Here is an 18,608-nt window from a genome sequence, read left to right on the forward strand (position 1 = left end):
GGCAGTCCTGCCTTGTGCCACCTTCTGAGGAGATCCTTCTCTGCAGATGGGGCTTTTTCTTGAGAATGGTTGGCATTGACGCAGGTCTAACTTTTCATTTTACACTTTTGGGGTGTTTTAGGAATCATCAGATGCTTCATTTTTTATCAGTTTCCCAGTAAAAGGCATTTTGGGCAGGTATCTCTTACAGAATCACTTTTCAACATAGATCTTGTTCTTTTTCTGTTATTTCTCATCCCCTGCTTTGGTTTATAGCATTATTCCAAATTGTACGTGTAAAGACACTGGCTCTATGCATTTGTGTTGCCATTGCAGCTTGCCTTTGCCTCTTCTTCAGTTTAGTATCCCAGCTGCTTTCATGGCAAGGAAAACCCTGGGTTATCCCTTCTGCCTTGTCCTGTGCCAGGCAATGCTGTTGTAAGAGCAGATGGGAAACCTGGAGGTAGCCAGTCCCTACCCAGTCCTTGCTCTCCTAAGAATGATGCTGAGGCCACATTTGCTTTGTCATGCGGACATAACTGCTGAGACCCCAATCCCATGACCTCAAAAGCTTTGTTTCAGAGCTTCCATTCTTCCTTTATGCACTCAGTTCACTGCTTCGTATTCCTCATTCGGATCATTTTGTTGTTTGGGGACGCGGGACATCTTTGCATCTCTCTTTCTAATTGCCATTGTGCCATGTGGCTTGCACTTTCTATTGGGCCTTGTGGTTTCTCTGGTATCTTTTTCGTCCCTTTGAATGCCCTTATTCTTTTCCCCCCCTAATTTTTTTAATTTATTTTTTTTTATTTTGGGATGTTGTATCCAAAGGATGGAGGAATGTCAATGAGATAAATATCAGTCTGGGAACGAGCAAATTGCCAGTGTTCTGGGCCTTGAAGCTAAACATGGCTTATTTGGTTGTCAGGCCAACCTGAAAATGTTATCTACAGTAGCCAAGGTTCATGAGAAATGCAGTAAATTGTTCCCAAGAGTTCTGGGAAGTTCGAACTGCAGCAATCTGAATGTTCCTGAAGGACTCTCTATGAAAGGAGAGGCCTCAGAAGAAACAAATGTGAGGGTGTGTATATCTTCCTGCTGGTTTACATCTGCAAACTTTTGTTTTCCGGATGATCACTTTACTGGAGACGGTCTTGCATGGGGTAGGTGCCTTTGCAAAGGCAAACAAGCAAAGCTTTCTCTGGCCTCTCTGCAGAGAGCAGCTCCTGTGCTGATGGTGTGGAAGATGGAAAGCAGGCACTCAGAAACCAGTAAGCGCTCAAAGACGCTTTAGGAAGATCTCTCCATAAGTAGATGAGGCCATGGATTTCCCTCTGCTGCTGTCAGGCTCTCACGGCTTGCTTTCATCTGCTGGATGAATTGTTAGAGCAGAGGGAGTTTTCCATTGCCGTGCCTGCGATAAGCCGGCTGACACGTTGCAGCTCCTCCTGCTGGGATGCTGGCCCTAGGACTGTGCTCTAAAAATAGCCTCGATTTGTTTTTAGTTTGACTTTGTATCACATGCTCGTTTTAAAATACATCAGAACAGTTAATTTCCAGTTCTTCAGCGCTCATGTGGAAAGTGTAAAGGATTTCTTAAAGTAGATGGTGTACAAGGAGTAGAAATAGCACCCTTTCTGTCCAAACTTAAATAACACTCAGCTGCCAATTCTATAAAAGGAAAAAGAAAGATCATAAGGTGTTAGAATTTTTAATGTCCTCTAGCCCAAAATGAACAGAAATGGTTTTGCCCCATCTTATTTTACTCCAGTACTTGTTTGCATGATTGCCTGTTTCTGAAAGCTCTTAAATGTTTAAATCTAGGACTCATGAAAAGTCTGTCAATCAGACAACAGCTCTGAAACCTGACTTCTACAAGTTGTAGCTTAAAGCCCTACAGGCGGTGCCTGTGGCTGATTGGCATTTAATGAGCTGTGGGATCATTTCTCAGTGCCATGCATCCATAACCAGTTGCTTGTTGTTGATATAAACAGATTTGGTAAGTAAATGTGAGGAAATTGTCTGACTTTGGAGACATTTACCTGAATTTCAGAGTTAAAGCTAAGTGGAATTCTTCCTTTCCCCTGGCAAAAAGTGCAACAGAAAGCAAACATGCTTTTAGTTGGATTACAGGCATGGTTAGTCATCTGACAGACAGTTTTAATGGAGTCAGAAAGACATGCTGGGGAAACATGCTGACCTACTTTTCTTTCTTTCTTTTTTCAAACTTCGAAGCAAGGAAAATGTTAATTTTAATACTCTCCATAAAGTTAGACTTTGGTGAAGGAGCTCATTTTGTAATTGAATTTATTTACACTTCTGTTTAGGGTATGATAGATTGTTTTGGTAACTGATTTTCATCAGGTTGTTTTTGTTAGGAAATTGGGTTACATCTGAGAAATCCATGTTCTTCCCCCTTTGCAGGACAAAGCAATCAGCTTCAAGTTAATGAATGATTTAAGTCCAATCCTCTGAGGGAAGACTTTACAAACCATTGAAAATAACAGACTAACAAAGCGTATTACATTTTTATCATTTTCAATGCATTACATTTTTAAACATTTGCTGTCTTTAAATTTGCTGGAAGAAGGATTACTGGCAGATAGCATTGTGCATTTTTTACCTTTTTTTTTTTCCCTACGTTAAGGAGGTTGATGCTCCACCTAAGTATTTTCTTGGAGGCAGAACTTGATGTATTTGAACCTGGGAAACTCTTTACTGTAAAACTTGAGAGCTTGGGGAAAAAAAAAGCCTCAAATTAAATAGGAAAACTTAGCAGTGAGGATGAATTTAAACATCACAGAGATACTAAATTGAATGAGACTGGGTGATAAAGGAAAGTGTTTTAGAAATGCTGTGGACCACCTCACTCCTTCAGCAGCGGGCACACACGCAATTTGTCAGATGGCTGAGGGGTGCCAGGTCCCAGAGAGGTGCCAGGTCCCAGAGACCTGAGCTGCATTTGCTTTGCAAGTGGTTTTGCTGAAGCACAGTTGAAGGAGCGGGAGAGGACATCATTCCCTGACACTCTGGTCGATCCAGGGACGCTGCTTTCACCTGCTTTGTCTTCTCCTGTTTCCATCATTAACAGGTTTTGCTGTCACTCAACCCTGGTGCAATGGGTGCTGCTGCAAATCCTTTGCTTCCTCCCATCTCTCCTTGTTCTTAACTACCAACAAGCTGATTTAGAGTTTGCATCATGGAAATAGTAATACAATGGAAGATAGACAGAAAAAATAGAAATTGCCAGGAAGTCCTGAAGTTTATGGGGAGTTTTACATTTCACAAAATCCACAAGTTATATATACTCTTATGAAGTGCAGTAATTTTATATACTGTGTACTGCTAGAGAATGTTCCAGTAGCAAAGATTGTGATCTAATTTTTATAGTTCTAAAAATTATGTAGAGGATGTTGACTAATACATGAGAGTTGTTTTTTTTTTCCTATATCTCAAGAAGGCTGATAGTGGCATTGCACAGGTCTTAGCCATTTTGTAAACTGGAGACACCAGTAGAGGAGACATCAGCCCAGGAGGACAAATCAGCAGTAAGTGACTATCCTTATGTGCTGAACTGCTGCATCTCACATGTTCAGCATCTCTCACTACACTATAGCTGTGCTTCATGCAAGGACTGTCTTTTCCATGTCTTTCTTGCCATAGCACTTCTTCTAGGTGACCTGTGACATGGTACATTTTAATTCTAGTGGAGGCACAACTCAAAAAAGCATCACATCTGAAATTTCATTAAAGAATGAATGATTTTTTTTTTATGGTACAGGAAAGTTGTTGATGCTGGAAGATGAAGCATTATGTTTAGAGGAGCTTGAGTTGCTCTCTGACAGTGCCAGGCTGCCTCTTTTGGGCAGGGAGCTCTCATGTTTCCAATTAGGAGTCTTGTGAAGATTGGTGAAGAAGTCCAGAGCTCAGTGTGTATTTGGTCTTGCAGTCTGCATTGTACTGTGCTGCACCATCTGGTTATCCCATCGAGTAGCTCCGGGATCAAACCCAAGTGATCCAGATCCCTGGAACAAGTGACCGTTAGTTCATAAGAGCCTTTTGACAGCACTTTTTTACAAGAAAGATGTTTGATTTTCTCTTTCAGTAATTTGGAAGAGAAGCTCAATGCATTCTTTCTCTTCTGCCCCTTCTTTGGATGCCTTTTCATGTGAACACTGCTATTAAATCAGAACATCCAGAAAATAATTTTAAATGGAAAAGGAATGAAAATAATAAAGACAATAAATAAAAGCAAGAGGATAGTTGTAACTAAGAAAAAGAAGCCCTATTATGTTCAAACCTCTCATAACACAAGGAAAAGTAAACAGGGACAGAGGAGGATAAGCATAAATATTTTATTCCTTTCGTTCTGAAGAAGGCTTAAATCCTGTTTGTCCTTAAAAGAGAGTCAAAGCCTTTTCTTGGCAAAGTTTCCTGTTGTTTTCTGAGTCAGCTACAGCTATTTCACATGTTTATTAGGAACATTATTCCTACTAGAACTTAGGCATTGTAAGGTGTGAGCATATATGCATAAACTGCCCAGACATATCAGCTGCTACTCATAGGGTATGCAGTATAAACCCATGAGGTTTGGGGTCTTCTTTCTTGGCTGGGGAAGTGAGGCAGGGAGGCAACCCTCTGGTAAAGGGGCCTTGCACTAATGGAGGAGGAATATTTAAAAATATTCCCTAGAAACCAGGGTGTGGGAAAAATGAGGCAATTAAGAGGAATCACTAGATACCCTGTCTTAACAGTTTATTATATATATTTTTAATGAGTATTTAATCCCTAATGCTGTGTGATGGATTAGAAAAGAGGGGGACTCAGGCCTCTTTCTGTGCATACTTTTATGTTTCCCCTTCATTGAACATTTTCTCTGGGCAAATTGTTTAACTTGAGCTGGTTGGAGGTGTTCCAGCACAACAGAGCTTTGCTGAAAATAACATTGGGTTGAATCCCAAAATGAAGAGTTGCCTGTTGTGTTCAGATTTGCAGACTCTCAGGATGAGTTATAAGGGGGGCCGGGAAGGAGTCTTGTCTGTTCCTGTCCTCCATGTTGCACATCCCAGGCCCTGGGGGACTTGGCTGCACTGTGTCTACCATGCAGCCTGGTGCTCAGGGCAGTTCTGCAGCTGGATGGGCAGATGGATGTTCATCAGCTTTTTTAGGAACTCAGTAAACCTCTGCTTTTGGAAATCTTGAGGTTTTAGCTCATGCTTCCTGTGGGGTTATAACCCTAGAACAATATCCTAAGCACCTTACAGAAACCCTTCTGTTAGTACATCTTTCATCTTGCACTTGCCACAGTCTTGGAGAAGACCATCCTAGCTGGACACAGGCACCCAACCTGTGTACGAGTTCAGGTGACAGATGTGAAAGATTTGTCATCAGCATCAATGAGATACAGTGGGGTTAGCAACCACCTGTAATGCCAGATGATCCTTGCTGGGTAGTCACTTCTAGTGCCAACTGGGGACCATCATCCTTATTTAGTTAAGGACCAGCTGTGTGTTGAATTCATTCTCCTTGCCCAGTCCTTGGCTTCCCTTTCAGATGTCATCTCATGTCCAAGTTGCATCCTTTGTTTTCATGGAGAAGTCTGGGAAAACTAGGTCAGTTTATCCAAGTAGAAATTATTATTTTATTGAGTTAACTCTGTGTTGACCTGCTGCCTATTTGCCTTCTCAAAATGAACTCCCTTGTGTGCACTAAATCTTGCCCTGAAAGTTGCAGAACCCTCAGTAATCACTTTGATTTCAAGTCAAAAATAAAACAGCCGCTTTTCTTAGTATCTTTATATTTCCTGGAAACAAGTGTCTGTCTGCTGTGCTTCTTGTGTTATCACTACATCAGGCTGGTCTGATGTGCTGTGAAAGCACTTAATGTAAAAAGGTTATGTGCTGGCTTTTCTGGGGATATTTAAAAGATCTTACGGAGAAATCAGGATTTTATTCTGCTTGACCTTGACTGACAGAATTAAGCTCTTTAAGCCAGTTCTGTAGTTACTAGCATGCCTTCTTTTTAAAATAATCTGGTCCACTTACTCCTGCTATTTCAGAACTTCAGTCCCAGACAAAAAAGCTTTTTTTTCCTTTTTTTTCTTTCCTTTTTTAAATGAAAGAATATTTTGAATATATATTTTTAAAGAACTTATTTGGCATTGTACATAAAAGATAAAATATATCAAAATAGACAGTCTGATAATTAGGTGCAGGCTTGTGGAGTGATTCATGTCATAATGTGAGTGCTGAAACAGCTGAGGTTGCTGCAGGTGTGCTAAGGGAATTCGACCCTGTAATGCCGTGATGCTTTTGCCTCTACATAAAGCAGGAGTACAGATGTCTGGAGAGCTGGCATTAATAGATGAGAAGCAGTATTTATGCATGTGAATTACGGATGGAGCAGTATTTATTAAAGGCAAAAACAAGGGCCTTTGTCTCCCAGGCATCTTTTGCTTTGAAGAGTCGCACTAAAGCCTGCTGCTGTCCCAGTAACAGGGATCCCAGAAGTGAGCTGGGGCTTCAGCTGCTGCCTGCTAAGCCTGGCTGGAGCTCAGAGCTGTGTTATGCCATGCACGGGCAGAAAGGGATCCAAAGAAAAGCCTGGAGGGCAAAGACCTTTTAAGTGCCTCAGCTGGTGGGTGTAGTGCTTCAGGGTGGGCAGTGAGACGTTGAAGCTGAAAGGGAATAAACTTGTTTACCTGTGGCAGCAGCCAGCTTCAGCAGGGCTTTCCCGGAGACTGCTGGCTGGCTTGGTGTGGCTTTCCTGAAATCCTGAGATGGAAAGAAAAAGAAGTCCCCTGACCTCACTCCTTGCTTTCTCCTTACTTTACACTTGGTGAAAACAGGACTATGTAATCTTCAAAAAAAATGCCCCACCCCAACAACAAATCTGCAGATTGTTTATTCCAACTGCTCAGCTTTTGGGAAGGGAAAGGATGTAAACAACACGCTAAAATGCAGTGAGATGCAACAGTATTGTTTGGGCATGTTACTTTCCCGTTTGATGCAGCTTTTTTTTGTAGTATTATGGCAAAACAGCTTTAACAACACACACTGTTCTTTAAAAAAATCAAACCCACCTGCCGTCCAAGCCCCCTGGCCAGTGCAGATGTGTGCCCACCAGCTGTGTTGGGCTGTGCATCAGTGTGAGGCTTAAACAGATGATTTTTTCTGGCTGATCTAGCAGGGCTTCTAGTCCACCTGGCTAAATGATACCGTTCTTCCCTTCTCCTGCTGCTTCAGCTAGCCAGGAGGGTAAGCTTGAGCAGGGCAGCTGAGCGTGGTTGTGGGGTGCACACTCTGTCCCCCCTGAGCGTGGTTGTGGGGTGCACACTCTGTCCCCCCTGCCCTCCACTGTGGGTGCCAATCCTGGCACCTTGAAACATGGAAATAACCTCCCAGTTGCAATTCTATTTTATTTTGTTTTAGTAGTAGGAATATGAACAAGCTTTTGCATTTAGGAAGGAATGTGTGTAAGTTCATAATGGTGTGTTTTCCATGTTTGCATTGGAGGAATAGGTAAATAGATTCTGAGCTATTTCTTTGCTTTTATTGTCCCTGGCCTAGTGGGAGGCCAGGGCTGCAAGCTGCCGAGGCTGTAACGCAGACAAGCGCTGCGATTCAAGACTGCAGCTCCCTTTCTCCAAACGTGCCGGGAACAACTGTTCCTGTGCCTTCATGAGCTCAATTTACGGCTGCGGGAGGCGATGCGTTCCCTGCGCCTGCTGAAGCGCCCGCGCACGCAAAGCCCCCTCAGACGTGTTGTCAGTTGGCAGCTCTCTCGCTAGATGCACCTTTACACAATTGCACAAGCCACCAGGAGGTACAAATGTGAAATTCAGCCTTGGGGGCAAAACAAAGAGATGAAACTTAGGTATGAATGCGGTGTTATCCATCTGCAGATACAGATATTAGACCTGATCTCCCACCACGCTACTGTAGTTTTACACTGATAGGACTCTGCTGCGAGCGGTGGAGAAGCACCACTGCAAGACAAAAACAGCAGTGGGGATAAGTTTGGGCTGTTATTTTTAATTCTGGTAAATAATGTAGAGAGTGAACCCTGTTTGGGGAAAGCTGGACTGTGTTCACTGCGTGAAACCACCCATAATAAAAGGGAGAAATGCAGTGACACACTGTCTTGGTATTGCTCCTGAACTTCTGCTCTTTCTTCTGGGGAGCCATTGCCCTGAGTCCTGCATGTCTGTTTGCAGCAAAGGGAAGGGGTCTTCCAGCTCACCTCATTTTTTTGGTAGCCTTTCCATTTGCTGTCCCATAAAGTCAGTTATATCATGCATGACCAGAATTTTTCCTGTAGCTTGGACTCATTCATCACATTGAATAAATGTGCTTATTATGGAAAATTATTTTGTGGAAGGAGTCTGTTGATGGCTTTGTCAGGAAAGAAGTTGCAATTTGTCATGGTTTTCTAGTTAAGTAAAAAGTAAGTCATGTTCTTTTCCTCAGTGTATGTTATGATATAAAATAGCTGTGGCAGGTTGAAGTGTGAAGTGTTACAGGCAGACAGTGGGCAGGGATAGTGTGCAGTGTCTGGTCTTAGATTACAGCCCTGCATTTTCTTGGCCATCAGTGGTCCTGGATAATGCCCAGCATATTGAAATGAGGACTTTGGATAACCCCAGCATCTCCCAGTTGCGAGGCATTGTACTACCATGACTGTCTCCTAAGAGAAATTAATGTAATATCTATAGATAAGTAGACTGATTTACCTTTTCATGACCCTGGAGAGAAAGGTCAGATTCAGGATATTTTTGCTCATAATCGGTTATCCATAAAGAGTTAGTGTACCAGGCTTCAAGATTGTAGCTCAAAAGGGCAGTTGCTTTGAGAAGGTAGCTTGAAAGGGCACCTCAACAGCTGAAATCAGATGAGACAGATTTAATGGCCCCTCAGTGATTTCTGACTGAAAGTTCAGAGTTTGAAATTTAGGTATTTTTTTCTTCACCCAGCCTATGGTAAAAGAAATGCACTATAGCCTAATAGAAATTTATTTTCAGGCTGAGTATTTAGAAGAGTTTTTTCAACTGCTGCATATACATTTGGTCACTTCAGCTGTAAGGAAGAGAAAGAATAATCACTTTGTGGTCTTATGTATTTTTAGCTAATGTGTTAAGACACTGCAATTCCAGAAGAGCTGTCCTCCATTTCCCCAGAGTATTTTGATTTAACCATCTACATGCAGGATTTTATCTAGACTGCCACAGAAGTTACCAGTAAATCCACTGGGGTCTTTGCAGCCAAAACAGTAGATAGTAAACACAACACTTTGTTTCTCTGAAGGTTTTAGTTTCATGGGGATTCTGCCACTTCTCAGTGGATTACCTGCAGAAGCCCTGTAAATTTAGGAAACCTCCCCACATGGAGTGATTGATTACCAAAGCTCCTTCCCATTCCTGCACTGTGCGAGGAAGGGAAAGAAAGACTGGCAATACCCACTGGGTGATGCAATTACTTGCAAACCTGTTGCAAGTGGCATGGTAGATCTTAATAAAAATCATAGGTTTTGTGTTGAGAGTAAGGAAGTGACTGATTTCATGCAGAATACTGAGAGAGATGGGGCATGACTGGAGTGAGGAGGGAATGACACGTGTGGTTTAATTTAACAGCTGCACAAGATGCACAGGGACATTGCAAGACCTGCGTGTGGAGATACTTCATCTCACATATGGGAATTTCTGGCTATATTAAGTAACTTGAGGTGGTGCCTATGTGAAATACAGATGGAAACATACCAGTGAGTAAATTTTGTCCAAGTCGATGAGTATGGCTAGGCTATTTCCATGGCAGATATGTTGGGGGTCTTCACGGGAAATGTTAGTGATTTATTCTGCCTACAATTGTTAATGCTAACAACCTTCAATAGCTCTTTAAGCATCAGCTGCTTGGAGCATGTGGATTATCCTATTTCACACTGGCAATTAGTTGATGATACTAAAGCACTTTGAAAATGGAAATCACAGGGCAAATGCTATTTAAACAGTTCATCATTTAATGTTTAATCCCATCTCTCCAGCTACTCTGATGGCAATATGTAGAGAGATGGTAAGAGAGAGCAAGGAGTCTGCTTTCAGTTCAACCCCTGGTATAGGTGCTGTGCCCTGTCTGTGCTGCCTCTGACTCAGCTGCTCCTCATCTTCTACCTGCCCACACCCATGTGCTGCAAAACACATTTTCTTCTGGTTTTTTGTTTTTTGGTGTTTTTTTTTTTTGTTCCTCACTTGTTTACTGTCTTTCTGTTTTTGCAACTTCTCCGTTGCTCATTTGTTTTTAGAACCTGTTTGGGGAGTGTGTGGGGTATTCCATTTGTATTTCTGGAGTCCTGATTTTTATTCTTTGGGCAGTTGGTACTGTTTGGCATGTTCTGCAGAACTTGAACCACTCCTATAGTATATATTATAGTAAATATTAAGGTAAGCATTAGTTTGTATATTCATACACTTGGCAACAGCTGATGGGATTTTGGTGGGTTTGGGTTTGTTTGGTTTGGGGTTTTTTTGTCCTGTCCTTCTGCAACATTCAAGACAAATGTGCATGTTAGAACCATTTGGTTTCCTTCAGGAGTGGTTTTGGGTCTTGGATTGGCAGTTCTAGGTATCCCAGGTATGATAGCTGCTCATTTGGCTTCTGGGTGTATTAAAATAAATAAAAAAAAAGGAAAATAACAATTTTTTTTTAAAAAAGACAGTGAAATAATATAAATAATAATTTAAAATAAATAGATAAAAGAATGCCGAAGGCATACCTTTCAGCTAATTTCAAGGGGTATTTTTTTCAGCCTGTTGTTTTGCATTAGTTTTTCAGTTTTGGTCCTACATCTGATTTCAGATGGTATTGGGTTTTTTTAAAGGACTAGAAACTCCTTTTTTTTTTTTCTCATTGCACTTACTAATATTTCAGGGATGTGACAACAGCAGGTGCCAAATTTCATGTCTAAAATAAAATTGTTCAGACTGATGAGAATCCTTGAAACCACAGGTGAAGTTTCAGGCCAGTTAAATAAAGCTGTAGAGCATCCATTTGTATCATTCATTCATATAATGAAACCTGTTCTTATAACTCAGCTCTGATATATTAACCCTGCAGTTATCCTCACACATAAATGGGAGATGTGTTGCTTTCGTCAGGATATAACCATATAAATCCCCTGTGCATGAATGGAAAAATAGAGGCCCTTAGGCTATAGGTATCAAAGGTCTCCCCTATACTTACAATAGCCTAATAAGGTTATTTTGAAGGCATAGGTAATTACTCACAGGCTCCCTATAGCCAGTGATTCATTGTTCACTACTGAAACATTTCTAAATGAATTATGTTTTAAAAAAGCAAATCCTTGGCCTTCTCTTTTATGGAAGGAAAAAGAAAATGGGAGGGACACAAAATTCCACCATTTTCTGTGTTAAGTAAAGTACACTGCTTGCTAGTTAAAAGGTCCCTAGTATTTGTAGCAGCTTAAATGTACTGCAGTGCTTCTTGCTGTTTTGAATGCCTATTTCTGAATTTCACATTTTGATAAAAATATTATTGTTGTCATTAAATTGATATTTAGAAAAGACTGGATACAAGAGCTCAGTGCAATGAATAAAACAGTTGGAGTTAACTATCCCTGGGGATAGAATCAATCACTGTTGTAGAAGAGGGTGACATTTAAAAAAGAAACTCAGAAGAAAATGTCATGCTTAAAAAATTAGATTTAAACGCACTAGCTCCTGATTGATTTTTATTGCACTCACATGGGTACACTGATTGATTATCAGCCTTACAAATGTTTAGTACCTTTCTCACTTCTCTAATAATCAGAATAATCTAATTTTCAATGTCATTTAAGTTACCACATTCAAGGTTATAATAGATCATATTTCTAATAAAACATAGCAATTATGTAATGAATAATACAAAGCTGCAAGGCAGAGTTCAAATTTACCTTCCTCAAAAAAAAGAAAAAAAAAGGCTAAAAAAAAAATAAAAATACCAGGAGTGGCTGGAAGGGGCAGTGTACGTGAAGGCAGACAACAGGACGATGTCTTCTGGATCTGTGGTGTGTTCCCCCGTGGTTGAACTGAGGTTCCTGGCGCGTTGGCCGGGGCGGGTTTGCCATAGCTGAATGTTATTTCTCAATAGGAAACCCTGGGCGGGCTCGAATTCTGTAATGGATGTGCTTGCTCTGTGCCTGGGGAAAAATGATAGCGTGCCAGGTGCTTATGAAATGTCTTCCATGATTGTTTCTCTGTGCTCCCTGTTAATTTTGATATGTGTCTGTAGAGAGATACTATCTCACTTAATTTGAGATGTTTTCTTCTGGCGATTGTTATCCAACAGCTGACATGGTTGATTTCTCAGAATCAGCTACAAAATATGCAGGTTTCAATGTGTTTTGGTTTTGTAAGCCCCTTACACAACTGTATACTTGTTATTCGCTTTGTCCATTAAAAATGAGAGTTTTGTGTTTGAAATGGGCTTTGTCTCCAATCATTCTCCATATGTCAAAGCCAAGTTTTGGCATGGAAATTTGTTTTAAAATAGTTTCCTGGCTTTTTTTAAAGACTGAGCTGTTTTGCCTAAAAGAAAACATTATTTCATCTGGAAATCACGACCTAGGAAACCAATCTATTTATAACTACCTGGTGTTCTGCATATTTTAGTATGTTTGGCTTGCAATTGCACTGCTGTTAATGTGAGCAGGAGTCCCACCATCCTGAATTGATGGCTCGCCAATGTGTCTAGTGTGATTTTGCTGGTTTTGAGATGATTGTTTTGTTCCTTTACGTGTCTTGGAGATGGGAAACTCAAACTCTTTGAGTTCCCTCATTCTTTGTGCTTTCTCTCACCAGTTCTCAGGCCTGGAATCTACCTGGGATGTGAAGTTGGGTGTTCTTTGGACCATGGGGTCAGACAGGCTAGTTCAGCAGCAGCAGGGTTGCTAAGGCTCCCTTGGTTTGAAATTTTCCAAGTTGACTGTTGGGAAAGACACCCTTATGGACTGCCATTCCATACCATTTTACACAATTTGTTGAAGAGTAATGTGTGGTATATGTTGGGCATTTAAGCTGATGGAGCACACTTGGCATTGGCAGTAAGTAAGCATTTTGCTTATTTGACTGAAATATTTTGACTGAAATTGGCCACAGCTGCTAATTTCTGCCAGAATTAGAATTTTTTTAGCAGCTGCCTCTGGAGTTGGAGAAGCAAGAGCATGGAGGAACTGTGCAAGGTTTCCACCCTAGCAAACAGCTTGGTGCTGCTGGATTTCCCAGCTGCGGTGCTGGGGATCGGCCCCACAGCTGCCATCGCCCTGCCCAGGCTGCCTGGTGTTCAGACAGGGACAGGTGGCTTCCCAAGGAGCAGAAGGACAGGCAGGACAGTGAGCCTCTGCCCAGAAGGGAGAACTGGCAGGTCTGCAGCGTTCCTACCTCAGTTCACCTCTCACTTCTCTTCTCATTGGGTTTTACAAACAAAAGGAGTCTTTTTGCAGACCGACCTTGTGCCCAGCACTGTGCAATTACTGACTTGCTCTGTGTGCTTTATGGTGCTTTTGAGGTTTGTTAGCTTAACGAGTAACTTCCAAAATATTTGGGGACAAGAGAAGTGTGGTTTTACAGGAATGCAAACTGACTGGAAGCACTAGTAGTTGTTGCTACAGGAACAAAACCAGCTAACTAGTACACAGAGCTCTTCAAAGGTCACGGGGATCTCCAAGAGGCAAAACTGCAGTGATAGCATTTCAAATCATGAATTTATAGCTGATTAATCATTTTAATACATGAAAGGAGCTGTCTGTGTATCTTCTGGATATCTGGGGAAGTGCAGGTTGTGCAAGTAGTAGGAAAAATTGCACTGTGAGTGGAAGGTTCTCCCTTGGATATGTTTGTGCCACCTTTGACAAATGGATGTACAAATATTCACTATTCTATGATTTTACCTGACTGTCTAGAAACTGTCTAAATCTCATGGAGTGGATCCCAGCTATCCTTAGCCAAACAGTGGCTAAGTTTGGTGGACCTGAGGGGTTTGTGTTTAAGACTGGACAATTCCCTGCATTAGGAAATGCTTGAAATGACCCCATTCAGGCAGCAGAATTGCTGCAAGGTTATTAAATGAGAGCACTGGGGTTCTCCAAGAGAAGCTTTTTGTGTCTTCTCTATACTCAGTTCCATCTACAGCAGGCCTTGCTTTCCTTGAAGAATGCATATAACCCTCATGCAATTTTTGCGCCCTGTCCATCACTAGGAGCAGAAAAGAGAAAGTGTATCTGAGGCTAAGGAAAAAGCAATGGCAATCGTGGGGTGAGGAGAACAGACTGAGCAGGACAAGATGTTATGTTCTGCCTCCCTACCATCAGGGAGGAGGCTGAACATCTGAAGGTAGGGGCTAGTTCTTAAGGCAACAAAAAGTATCTTTGCCAGCTTGCAAACCCTGCTGTGGCTGCCTGGGGGTTTCTGGGTGTGGAAGTGCAAGTCCTGGCCTGTGTGTCAAGGGGACAGGGAAGCTGTCACAGGAAGATAGATTGAAGCAGACGTGCACAGGTGTGGGCGTGTGTCACTCAGCCTTCTGAGACGTGCCAAGACCTGGCTTCCTCACGTATCAAGATACACCTCTTTTCATTCTCCTTCCCCACGCTACCACCTTACTTATTTTTCTTTAACTTCCAAGAGTTCTCATAGGGCAAGAGAGCTTCTATACTGTCCCCTGTTGGGAGCTTCTAATTAATGCAGCCATCAAGTCAGAATTTAGTGCACAAGTAATGAAATTCATAACCTGAGTTTTCTACGGCAGCATTAACTGTGACACAGATTCATCACTGGCGTATCATCATTAAAAGGCAGTGGAATTGCATCGGGGATTGATGTGATCATATGCATGTAAAGATCAAGATACCAAAAGGTGTGATTTATGTAATATAAGCATAAGCTGTAATCCAAAACCCTTCCCACATGCGGTGTGACAGTTCCTGTTCCCAGAGCAGTGATGGTTTTTAAATTTACTGCGTAAATGTGTGTGTGTGTTTATATGTTTTTATTTAACTCTTTTAAACATAGTGTTGTCTTAAGGTCTTTCTCTTTTTTTTTTTTTTGCATGTTGATTTATAACAGTAGTTAAATCTGCCCAATAGGTCGGTGTTATTGAAATGCTTTATATTTTTGGAGTTTGGGTATTATACGTCAGCACTTTAATCCATTATCTTACAGGGAATATGGAAACACTGACATGTCTGATGCAGTCTTAATGAATAAAGTAAGAAGATATATATTATTCTGGATTTTCATTATTTTAAAAGCTGTCAGAATCATATAAGAAAGTTAATGAGGAACAAAAAATGTTTTCAGGCTGTGTTGCTTCTCCCATTTCTACCCTCTGATTTGCACCAAAAGAGAAAGAGGACAGAGCTGGGCCAATTTGGTGATGAGGACTGATCAGCAGCTGTCCCTCTGGTGGCCTTTGGAGGGAAAGGAATTTCAGGTACACTGCAGAAGGAGCAGTGCTGGGGTAGCAAAGGAGCATGGCAGGGTTCCTGCCAGAGTAATCTCTTGGTCTCTGGGAGCCTTTGGCACTTGCTTCGAAGCCTGGCCTGAATAATGTTCATCTTCCATGAGGAGTTCAAAACCTGTTGAGAGAAGTAGTTGTTGAGGCAAATTTGTCAATCAGCTTGTAGAGGTGTAAGTAAGTGGGGCTTTGTGACAAAGGTTTATTGCTCTTTGTGGTTGTGTAGGAGTTTACAGAATTTTCTAAGGAACTCTTTTATCTCCCAGGTACAGCAGTGATTAGGATTTGTTTCTGAAGTGCAGTGGCAGTTTGCAGCACTTGAGACATTGCTCTGGGTCTTGCATGTTTCTCAGTGCTAAACATGGTGCTTGTGCTCTGTCCTGGGGTCCAGCAAACAAATCAGAGCATTTGCTTGAGGGGAAAACTTGTAAAAAGTGGGGAGGCACCAGTCTATCCCCCTAAACCTGACTACACTGGTAGCATTGTACCTTTGCAAGGAATAACCTTTTTGGTCCACTCTTGCTGGTCTCCTTTGGGTCTGTGTTCTCCAAACACCAAAATTGATGGTGTTCAAGGTTAGGTTTCAATCCAGTGGGGTGGTCAGCATTCCAGCCCTGATCCAGCCAAGCCCATGGCTGACTTCAGTGAGGGTCTGTCACACGGTTAAGTCAAGTTCATGCTTAAAATGTGAATGGTGTCAGAATTCTCTCAGTTGCAAATTCAGACCTTTAGTGAGAAGACCAGAGCCATAGATTGCATGGACTGTGTGCTTAATGGCCTTGTGAAGGAGAAACAATGTTCTCCACATCTCTGCACCTTGTTTTCTGTTACACAAGATGTGTTATTTCTATAGATGCCTCTGAGTCTGATGCTTTCCAAGCCCACTATTTTTTCTGATCTTTATGATTATTGTGGTTCACTGGCATGTAGGAAGCGACCACAGAAGATGTGGAGATGGGCCTGGGGAACCCACAGGGAAGAAGAGCTGGCATGGAGGTGGCTTTGTGCTTCCCTCCCTATGGCACAGATAGATGCACTTCCTGGGGCAGGACAGTACAAATAAGAATCAGCAGGTCTTTGGCCATCCCAAATCCCTAGCCATGCTCACATATGCCAAACCCACCAGCTGCACCCTCCGAGTTTAGGGCCTTGTATTAAATATCATGAGGTTTTGAATACTAACAGTGTTAAGATGGGTTTTATTTATCCAGTAAGATTTAGTCTTCAGGGTGTTTAATATTGACATGGAGTCTTTGGGGAGAGGGATTGATTTTGCTTGGCTTTGTTGTAAAGCCTTATGCATCTGGTTACACTTAAGACGTTAGCTTTAGCTAACAGCAAGACCCTTGATAAAATTCACAATTACTGGCAATACTGCGGACATGGACTTATCTCCTGGGCACGTTTTGTAAAATTAAGCTATTTTCATTAAAAGAACAAAGAGCAGCATGGTGATGGAGCAGCTGTCATATTTTATTACAAAACACAAATATGTGGGAAATCAATTACAGCACGAGTGAGCACAATGCATATTTCCAGTAATCCCCCACGGCCGGGGGAAGGTAGAAGGCTGATCTGAGTGCAGAAGCAGATGGCAAGCAACTTTAGATAGCTTCACTGCCATTTTTTCTCTTTCAAGTGTTTGTGCTTCTCCTTTGATCTTCAGAACATGGCTTTAACGTGTTTCATCTTCTTTTGTTTACTGTTTTCACATTTAACTTTCCTTTTAAATAACTTCTGTTTGGTGGAGTTTGTATTAGTATGGAGCTTTGGTTATCTTCCATGCTAATGTATTTAAGAAGAAAGACAGTTGCTGTCTTTTTTTAGTGTTGTTCACATCCAATAAAATAGTGACTGCTTCACTGCAGAGGACTTTGCCATCCTCCATACACAACTGTAGTTCTACAATGAAAAAAATCCCACCTCACAAGGTTACTGAGACACTGTGCATATGAAGTTGCAGTAGACTTTCCTGAAAGGCAGGTACCATGGGATTGTGATGGCACACCCACAACAAACCCCTGTGGAAGTTTGGTTGCATCGCTGCTCACTACATTTAGTTCTTAAATTATTTTTAAATGAGTAAGCTGGAGTTAGTCTCCTCTGTGCATATAAGATTTTTATATTCACCTAAAATAATGTGTTTTTAAAATAGCAGCATTTTACAGTGATCTGAAATAGAGCAGCAAGAGCAACATAGGCTGATCCAAATTACCCCACGTGACCTGTATCTCTGCTTTTCTTACAGCTGTCAGAAATGACAGGAACAAAAAGAAGAAGGAACCTTCAAAGCAGGAGTCCACAGAAAACTATGAAATGACAGCAGAGTTAGATGATCTCACTGAGAAGATCCGAAAAGCTCACCAGGAAACCTTCCCCTCGCTCTGCCAGCTGGGAAAATACACTACAGTGAGTATGATTTGAGGCACAAAGTGTTCTGGGTATGCCTGGATGATGTGAGTTTTGGAGGCTCTGGACATTTTAAATAGATGGAGCAGTAGATTCACTCTTTGCACCTCCTAAGCCAGGAAAAAACAGAGGTGTGAGTGCAAAGGCTGCCTGCTGGGGAGAGAAATTGCACTTAGATGTGAGCGCTACTTAGCGGTGTCACGAGAGACTCCTGGAGGATTAATCCAGCCAAACGACCAGCTCTGAGACCATGAGTCAGTTACATTCCATCATTCATTAGAAATTTGTTGGCTTCCAAAGATGTGATCTCTGCTCGTGCATCAGCAGATTACAACTTTGCAGGTGTAGGGAGTTCTTAAATGCTGCTGGATTACTGGTGATAGTCCCAAAGCTACCAAGGTCAAGGAAAATATGAAATGTTTAAGTAAAACAGTTTCCAAAATGCTCATTTGCAATTTATTGCTAGAATCATAGAATATCCTGAGTTGGAAGGGACCCACAAGGATCACTGAGTTCAGCTCCTGGCTCTGCACATGACTACCCCAAAAATTACACATCCATTCCCAGTCTACCAAAAGATCCCATAACAGCAAAAACTTCTGCTGCTTTTACAAATGAAAAAGCAGCCCCCCATCAAGAAACTCAGTATTATGGGAATTTCTCCAGAGTTGAGTCAGGGAAATAATTTTTCTTCTATACATATGTATGTTGCTAAATACA

General features: G+C 41.7%; 1 protein-coding gene across 14 annotated transcripts in view; it reads left to right on the forward strand.

Moving 5' to 3' along the window:
* RARB (retinoic acid receptor beta) overlaps positions 1-18,608 on the forward strand; it is a 320,192-nt gene that overhangs the window by 281,756 nt on the left and 19,828 nt on the right. For all 14 annotated transcript variants that reach the window (XM_064414722.1, XM_064414759.1, XM_064414765.1 and 11 more), the window contains one exon: positions 17,728-17,888. In XM_064414722.1, the coding sequence (XP_064270792.1) occupies positions 17,728-17,888 (161 nt within the window). The remainder of the gene's footprint in view (positions 1-17,727; positions 17,889-18,608) is intronic.

The sequence above is a fragment of the Passer domesticus genome, chromosome 1 (assembly GCF_036417665.1).
Source record: "Passer domesticus isolate bPasDom1 chromosome 1, bPasDom1.hap1, whole genome shotgun sequence".
Lineage (NCBI taxonomy): Eukaryota > Metazoa > Chordata > Aves > Passeriformes > Passeridae > Passer > Passer domesticus.